Source organism: Mesitornis unicolor, unplaced genomic scaffold, assembly GCF_000695765.1.
Source record: "Mesitornis unicolor isolate BGI_N332 unplaced genomic scaffold, ASM69576v1 scaffold51877, whole genome shotgun sequence".
NCBI classification, from domain to species: domain Eukaryota; kingdom Metazoa; phylum Chordata; class Aves; order Mesitornithiformes; family Mesitornithidae; genus Mesitornis; species Mesitornis unicolor.
In genome coordinates, this window is record NW_010198059.1 from 15,394 (window position 1) to 23,682 (window position 8,289).

Below are 8,289 nucleotides of genomic sequence, written 5' to 3' on the forward strand. Positions count from 1 at the left end.
TGCTGTTTCTTTGATGCAGCACTAACATCCAAAAAAACCTGCCATGTAACGTTAATTCTTTTACACGAATGACAGCCTAGACACGCTTCAGTATAAAATCCAGCTACACAGCATTCCTCAGCACCGAGCTCCTCACCTTACACACACCTGAAGCTTAAATGTAAAACATGTAATTAACCTTCCTGAAATGTGATGTTCCATTCCTCCTCCAGTGATATCACGTGACTTGGACCACAGACTGACCCGTGTACCCTTCTCCTAGGGCACCAACCATGAACCAAATACTCTGAAACATTCATTCATTTTTGAACCGTTCAATCCACAGGACAGCATTTTGCAGTACAAGAGTATGGAGAGCAGCATAAACAGTCCCGTACAATTTAGGGGGCACAAAGCACAGCACTGGTGAAGCTGCCACATCTCATAGGGTGGATTCTATAACCTCCTTATGCAGTGTCCCTCAGGGTGGTAACAGTCCGCTGTGAACCAACACACAACTGGAAAATACTCATTTGCAATCTGCTAAGGAATTTGCAATAATAGAACATACCCTATGGAGGAATTCAGCTTCTTAATTCAGAGCAGAAACCTCTTTATGTCTATTTTCCTGTGAAAGAATAAGCTAAGGTGTCTCTTCCTTTACCCCTTGGCAGGTTACTGAAATGTCTTCTAGTTAGGGTTGTATCAGAATGCATTTTTACAATACTACATGCCTCCACGATCTGCAGGATTGAGCAAGTCAAAAGATTACTTTTTAAAGTGTGATTATGTGAATGTTTACTAGGGTAATGCCATTTAAAATATAGTGTTTTAATATAACAATCTCTTCTTACAGATAAAACTTAACAGTAGTTGAATAAGTATGTTTTAAAAGCTATGAGAACTGAGGAGATAAGAAGTCCTACCCAGCAGAACACTCACTTCTTTGCAATTCAGGCATTTCACACGTGAGAACACAGAACTGTATAATACACTGTGATTTTAAGTGTCCTGAGCATAGTTTCTTCTTTTGTGAACCTTCATAAGAGAAGTACTGCCAGCTCTAAGCATTAAAGAGGCCTTAAAATATACTATTCTCCAAAATATATCCACGGTTGTTAAGTTGAATAGGGACAAAGCCTGAGCATCTTTGCAGGGGAGTTAATTTAAAATGAACAGTATAAGTGGAAGAACGGATTTTTAACCAGGGTTATTTTCTTTTTCTGTCATTAGGCAGTAGAAGAGTTGGCGTAACCTACGTTTGTTTTGATGTTACAGAAAAACCCACTAAAGTTACAATTACTAAATGAAAAGCACGTACTTAGTCATCCCTAGTCAAAGCAGAAACCAAGTTGAATAATACCACACAGGACAATCTTTATGTTGGCCTATTTTGATTACATGGTTAAACCCAACACGCATGCTGACCAATAGCACACGATGCTACTGTGATTAAAAGTTAATGCATATATAGTGAAAAAATGAGTAAACCAGCTTATGTTTTGTAAACTTATTTGAAGGACAAATTTGCAACAGTGACTCCAGCTTTTACTGAGTACATTAAGACAGCTGTCACACAGGCCTTCTCCCTTTGGCTGAAATGCATTTTTAAAAAAGCACATTATTATCTGATGCATATGCACATACATACATCTCAGCGTGCACACACACACGTTATAATATATACACATATACACACACAGGGTATACATATGGTGATACATGCTGTAAAATGTTACCAGCATCAGAGTGATGTCCTACCACTGTTCCCAGCTAAAGTCATCTCCTCTACCAAACACAAGAAAAAAGCCTAAAATGGTAAGGAAAATGACTGCATTGCCAGCCAGCACCAGACCACAGGCTCCCCATTTGATCTGAAATGCAAGGAAATGAAACAATCAAAGCAGTTCTTAGAAGATAGGGTCAGGCCAGTTATTTGCATGCATTACATAAACTACATGAAGTATTACAGAAAGGTGCTAAAAGCATCAGGAAAAAAAGATAAACAATAAATAATTCCACTTATGTGACAAATTATTCAGTCAGCAACCACTCACATTACTAACACATCAACAGATAAGCTAATAATGTCATGTTTTAGAAAAAAAATAATTACCCTGCCATACAAATCACTAAAACAAACTTAAGTCATAGAAAAAACTGGTGAAACTGGTACTCTCCTTTAACTGCTATGCAACAAAATAAAAGATTGCCTTTCAAATAACTGTGTAACAAGCACAGAAAACAGGACGTGGTCTTTAAGGTAAACAGTTTTCTTTAGTGAATTGCCCGGTTAAGTTTACTCAAATAAGCGATATCGACTCTTAAAGCGGTATCGCTACGAATTAGAGTTCCCTCTCGCGGTCACTTCTGGTACTGTCAGGTCCACAACTTCAAAAATGCAGGGATGGGGAAACTGCATTACAAATCGAAACTAAGCACGCAGGCTTTAAGCCAAACTGAAGGGGTAAAAACAACGCAACACAAAACCATCATTGAGTAGTTTGGGAGAAAGGGCAAAAGAGTTGTTTCCCTTGCAAAAGAAACGTGACAAAATTTCACCACTGAAGAGCAGTTCAGAAAACAAAGAGAAAAGAAACTAGCAGAATTTCCTCAGACTGTGAGGGGACAAAGCATGAGCTTGGGAAATGCTTTCAAAACCAGAAGGGCAGGTCTGGAAGTGAGGCCTTTTATCTTTTAACTGATAATGCACACCAGTCACCAAGTTTTCAGCATCCTAAATGGAGAAAGCAGACATTCTGAGACAAAAATAAGGAAAGTGGCGCAAGAAGCAGTGGAAAAGTTGACAAAACAGAGAGGCATGAGATGTAGAAGGAGATAATGTGTTGGACCAAAACAAGTCTGGAAAAAACTCAGCTAAATACTTTTCAGTCATGCAAGCCCTTTGTTCAGGACAAAAAGCAGCACTGACAGAATTTCAGCAGAGCTATTCTTTAATCAGAATCTAAAAACATCACAATAATGAAATTAAGGACAGGATTCACAAACAGCAACAGTGCAAGATTTTGCTCAATAAGTGCTGCCTTACAAGGAAAATTAGCAAGCAGAACTTACCGCTTCCACCCGTGCAAGGATTATAGGAAATCCAAAAGCAGAAACAACAATTCCGGTTGTGAAGAAATATGCCAGTTCCCTGCAGGCACTGCTGGCTGCATCACTGTCATCACTTACTCTTTTTGCAATGAAGTGGGGAATGGGGCAGATGAAGTAAAATATTAAGACAAACAGAGGCCAGTATACGCTGGGGAGGGGGGAAAGAGGAAATACACAATCAGTGTTTCAATAAAAATTATCTTCTGTTCAGAAAAAGCAATTGTAATAGCTGTAATCCTACTTCACGGTTTAGAAAAGTGGCTTACGTGATTTAACCACAAATTTTTACCCAAGGGGGTAATCCCATCTTATTTTCACCGTGTACTGGCACAGGCACTTGGGCAGCCTTGTGTAAAGCAGGACCCATGCTCTCCCATGACCAAGTGTTAATACATTGTTAATACATAATAAATGCTAATGTTACATTTGCACCACCTCAGTGATTCAGCTCATACCACCACCTCATAAAAACAACAATCACCACACAGGGAACGGGAAACACACACAAGCGGGACAGGAACCAAGAGCTTTGCCAGATTGGAGGGATCCTGGAGTACAAGCGAGGCACACCCTTGTGTGCTCATCCCTTCCCAGGCAGTCTCATTAGCTTCACCTGCATTTCGAAGTGTAACGCCTCAGCTATGAGTCTCGTGGTAGGAGGACTGTTTAAAGACACAGGGAAGGGAAAGCACTGTGCAAGGTTAAAAGTGACTGTTTAGCAAGATGGCAGTGCTTCTCCTGAGAAAGCTGTTTTCGGTCTTTTTTTAAAACGGAAATGCAAGTACTGGCTAAGGAGGTGGTACTAAACTACAACAAACAGCCATGTGCCAAGAACCAGAAAGCAGAGGTGACTGCCAGACGACAACTCGAGACAAACAGCCCAGTTAACCGAGATTAACCCCTCAATTAGGAGATATAATGAGCGGGAAGCTCTAGGAAGGAAGCTGGCTCGCTCACCCGTAGTACTCCAGGGCGCAGCCCAGCATGAGGAACGTCAGCCCGATGGCTCCGCTGAAGGACAGCGCTACGAGAGCTGCAACGGCACAAAAGGCGGCAGTGAGGCGGCTCCCGCCCCACCGGTTAAGCCCGCCCCGCGAAGTCCGGTAAGGTTATCCCGCCCGCCTCCCTCCTCGCTGAGGATGCCTGAGAAGTAGAAGCTCAACCCCGTAGCTCCCCGCTCGCTCAAGGGGAAGGCTCCACTCCTTCAGGGACAGGGGAGTAGGAGCTTTCGGTACCTTTGACGCCCGCCATGTCCGGGGCCCTGACCGACACCGAGTTGAGGTGGCGGCGGCAAAACGACTTCCGCCTTCCCTGCCTTTCCCGCGTCACGTGACCGCTCGCTTTAAAGGGCCGCCGGGTTCCTCGGCACCGGGGGCGTGGCCACTTTAAAGGGCGAGCGGCCGGGTCGCGAGCAGCCCGTCGCCGTGGCTACGAGGCGGAGTTTCTGCACCGCCAGTCAGGCCTCGGGGCGGGGGTTTCACATAAATACACAAACATACATCTCTGTGTTTATATATGGCGTGCATGTGTGTAAATACACGTATATATGTGTGCACAGGCACGGTTAAAATACATAACTACGGTTTTAAAGAGCCCGCATCCATCAGTCAATGCCATTTTGCAGGCTACTTCTGAAAACCCCTGTTTTCACCCCCCAAAAATGGGATTGGGTGCCTGCTTGTCTCATCCAGTGGCTTGCTCAGAATCTGCACCATCCACCCTTCTGCAAATCCCCCCCATGAAGGGCACATCTTTTTTTTAGAGCAGTATTTTTCACGCCTTAGATTTTCAGGACCCCTTTTTTGACCCAAGAGCAGCCTTTTTGAGGGAGATTTTGCACAGCCCTTTAGATTCACCTCCCCACAGCCTTTTTCTTTCGATATCTCCCATCTCAGCCTAAAAGCTCTTTTTATTTCATATCTTGTCTAATACAGTGGATTTTTTTTTCCAATTTCATAACACATTTTGAATACTTTAGAGCTGATTAATGACGGGCCAAGAAGGCCTTCTAATTAAAACAGGAGGCTTAGGTAACTACATGCTCCAAATCAACATTTTGGTAGGTGCTTCTTTGCTCTCTTGAAGCACAAGGGCATGAGAATAGCAAGTGACAAATTGTTCCTAAAATGTCGTAATCTGGGAAAACCACCTGAAATACCAGCTTATGAATTACCACACAGTACTAGTGAACGCTTTAAAGCAGCAATATTGCCAAGTTACCATCTTCTGTTTCAGCTGAAGGGTTTTTCCTCTTAAGTATGAAAGGCTACATCTTTTCCCATTGCAAGTGTTTTCTAAATTAGGCCCTTTTTATAATCAGCTTGCAGTAATAAGACCTGGCTTCTTCATGTAGCTTGTTTGTTCCTTAGAAAAATCAAAGCTCTAGAAAAAAACTCATTTGTCTCTAGAGCAAATATTTTATGGCTATGTTTATGTGTACCACACAGGTCCCACCCGACCATGCGCTAGAGCAAGGCACAGGTGTTAGCCACACGTAAAATGCTGTAGTAATAAGTTTCAGTTTAGGATACAGATATTCGTTGTCGTTTATCCAGCATTTGCAGAGAAATTACTCTAAACTGTGTTTAAAGCAAGAAGGTAGAGGGTTTTTTCACCCACAAGCACAAAAGATACCTGAATATGTTAATTTGAGCTTTTTAATGTATATACAAATGTTTTAGACGAGTCACAATTTCATTGAGTATATACTGTATTTACAAAAATTACAATAATTTAGTCAAACAGTAAACCTGAACATTGATAACCTCTGTCACTACCAGATATGACAAGAAAGTTGTGGGTTTTTTTTCTTTAGTTAACTATTTTGATATACATACGTCCTAATACTTTCATGCATCCATAAAAACATTAGGGATAGAAGTAATCAAAGCTTAAGTGGGGTAGGGTTTCTTTTGGTAGATAAAGTTTAATGATGGATTTGTATTTTGTGAACAGATGAGTAACCAGAGTTATGTGCCATGACAAACTCGATACAAAGATAATGTAGTTTTTGTTATTAAAAAAGTACATTATAGTAATGAGATCCTTTTTATTATATAGGCATGGGTCACAATATCTACAAATATGAATGAGAAACAATAAACCAACAACTCACAGGAACATGATTCACATTCCAGTTATCTCTTTAAATAAGACAAGCACATACTGGATCAAAACATTAATAAATAACATCCAGTTTGTTACTATTATCTTAAGGTCTTTTATGGAAAAGGAGACCTATGTGTTGGTTTCACATTTTCAATTAATGGTAGTAAATAATGGACCAATACAACAAAAGGATGACTTTTATACAGAAAGCAATGTACTTTGACACACTGTCTTTGCAGTAAGAGTTTTGCCACTTGAAAATGTAAGTGTAACAGCAAGTGGATTGTCTTTAAAAACCACCAGCTTTAAAGACTCGCATCAGATAGCAACCTGTTCCTTAAGCAGTAAATACAAACTATTTCCTGCCCGTCTTCTGAATATACCTGCCCTTTCAAAGCTCAAATACAGATACAACATGTTGGTAAATAAACTGTTAGCTTTAGTTATTCTACAAAAGGAGTAGAATTTGGGGTGAAGAGCCTAACTTGCTTTTTAACTAGGAAAGATGCTTCAGCTTTAGCATCAGAGATATTTCCTTGTGATATTATTGCTTTGGTCCAATATAAACTAAGATAATCAATTTGCACTGTCTTTACCTCAGAAGTCAGACCTGGTCCACAGATGTCTACATGACAGCTCGTACACCATGGTCTGAAAAGGGAAGTTGCAACAGGTTGCGTTCCGCCAAGAGCCTTTGCCAAGTGCTCTGGAGCTGATAAAGGCATAGAGGTGATACCAGTGGGCTGGGAAGAGTCTTCTGTATTCTCAGGAGGGGTAGCATTACCTCTAGACTGGGAAGTTTCTAAAACTTCGCAGCAGAGTTTTGGTTTGTTGATATTTCTATCGTTTGATGGTTTCAAGCTATTGATGAGGACTTTGTGGGAAATGCAGTAGATGCTAATTCCTCACTTTTACAAATGTGGATTCATTCTTCCCCCTCATCCCCTATCCCCCCTGAACTGCTGTTTAACAAACCAGCAAGGCGCTGTTTAACATCAATTACTTGTTGCTTGCTTTAAGACACTTGCTCTGTAATGCTGAGGAATTTCTTCTGCACGTTTCACTGCTGGACTGTGAGGTGAAGTGCAGTATTAATGCACAAAGCAGCCATCAGCTGCCACGCTGATCTAACCCAGGATTCAGCTTTGTCTCTATTCAGGTATACTATACTAGATCAGCAATTAAGCAGCAAATGGTGAGTGTTAGAAAGTGTGCCTAAACCACATCTGAGCACTTAAATTTGATAAAGTTGGATCCAAACCTAGGAAGAAAGTACATCAAAGTTTGGGCTTCACCACCAGGGACTGAACTGGAGTGTTGCCACATCACAAAAAAAAAAAAGGTAGAAATTCACCAGTTACACTGTGTCAGAGACAGAACAATTCCGCCTCTCCCCAGAACGTGTTCTCTCTCGCCCCACTTGAATCCAAACAAAAATACAAAAGTTACAAGAAACTGTAACCCCATGGCTTTCACATGGCAAGCCAGGCAGCTAGAGTTCCTCTGAGCTCAGGATTCTTGATACGAGTATAAGGAAACCTTTCTCTTGTTCTTCATGATAAGTATTAGGCTCTTCATTTTCTGAAACTTCTGCATTTCCAGCCAGAGTTTGGTTGATCTGTGACATTTGTGACAAGAGACTATATAAGCACTAGCACAGGTCTGAAGTGGAGACGGAGAAAGTACCTAATACAAGGGTTTTTGTCCTTGGTTTTCAAATTCTGACCAGGCATCGTTTAGCTCCATAAATATCATCTTTGCATATTGTTCATATGGCTGCCCGGTAGCCTGGAGTGAAAACAGAAAGAGGGATGTTACATCTACCAAATCAGACCACAAAATGTTCTCATTTGAGCAGCTACATTCTCAAGCAGTTACCATTCACTTTCCATGCGTTATTTTCCCTTATTCTTTGATAAGAACAAGCTGCAGGTGAGGGGCTGCTGACCATGTTTACAGCTTAAGAATTTCTCAGCTCTTCAGCTCCTCAGAGCAGATAACTCCCCAAGTGTGATAAAGCACTGCAGTCCCAAGGGCAAAAAAAACTTAATCTGGGCTTTGCAAGCGGCATTTTACCTGAACAGAAGG

The 8,289-nt window shown here is 41.3% G+C and overlaps 2 protein-coding genes across 3 annotated transcripts in view; both read right to left on the minus strand.

Annotated features, from left to right (window-relative positions):
- Nucleotides 1-1,444: 1,444 nt before the first annotated feature.
- LEPROT lies at nt 1,445-4,348 on the minus strand. Its single transcript, XM_010189011.1, has 4 exons — nt 4,329-4,348; nt 4,051-4,126; nt 3,055-3,241; nt 1,445-1,853 (listed from the first exon to the last, which is right to left on the minus strand). Exons 1-4 carry the CDS (start codon nt 4,342-4,344, stop codon nt 1,737-1,739), a joined length of 396 nt encoding a protein of 131 aa, XP_010187313.1. The 5' UTR covers nt 4,345-4,348; the 3' UTR covers nt 1,445-1,736.
- A 1,386-nt stretch (nt 4,349-5,734) lies between these two features.
- Nucleotides 5,735-8,289, minus strand: part of DNAJC6 (DnaJ (Hsp40) homolog, subfamily C, member 6) — a 24,155-nt gene continuing 21,600 nt past the window's right edge. Inside the window, exon 18 of one of the 2 annotated variants that reach the window (XM_010189013.1) lies at nt 5,735-7,989. In XM_010189013.1, coding sequence (XP_010187315.1) covers nt 7,888-7,989 — 102 coding nt within the window. In that variant the 3' untranslated portion in view covers nt 5,735-7,887. The remainder of the gene's footprint in view (nt 7,990-8,289) is intronic. The other variant, XM_010189014.1, reaches the window with a different exon arrangement.

Bases quoted from the DNA above. Each gene is read 5' to 3' on its own strand.
- LEPROT (XM_010189011.1), bottom strand. The intron at 3,242-4,050 runs GTGAGCGAGCCA...CCCCCTCCCCAG, and splicing joins TGCGCCCTGGAGTACTACGG to CGTATACTGGCCTCTGTTTG. The intron at 1,854-3,054 runs GTAAGTTCTGCT...CTTGCATTTCAG, and splicing joins TCCTTGCACGGGTGGAAGCG to ATCAAATGGGGAGCCTGTGG.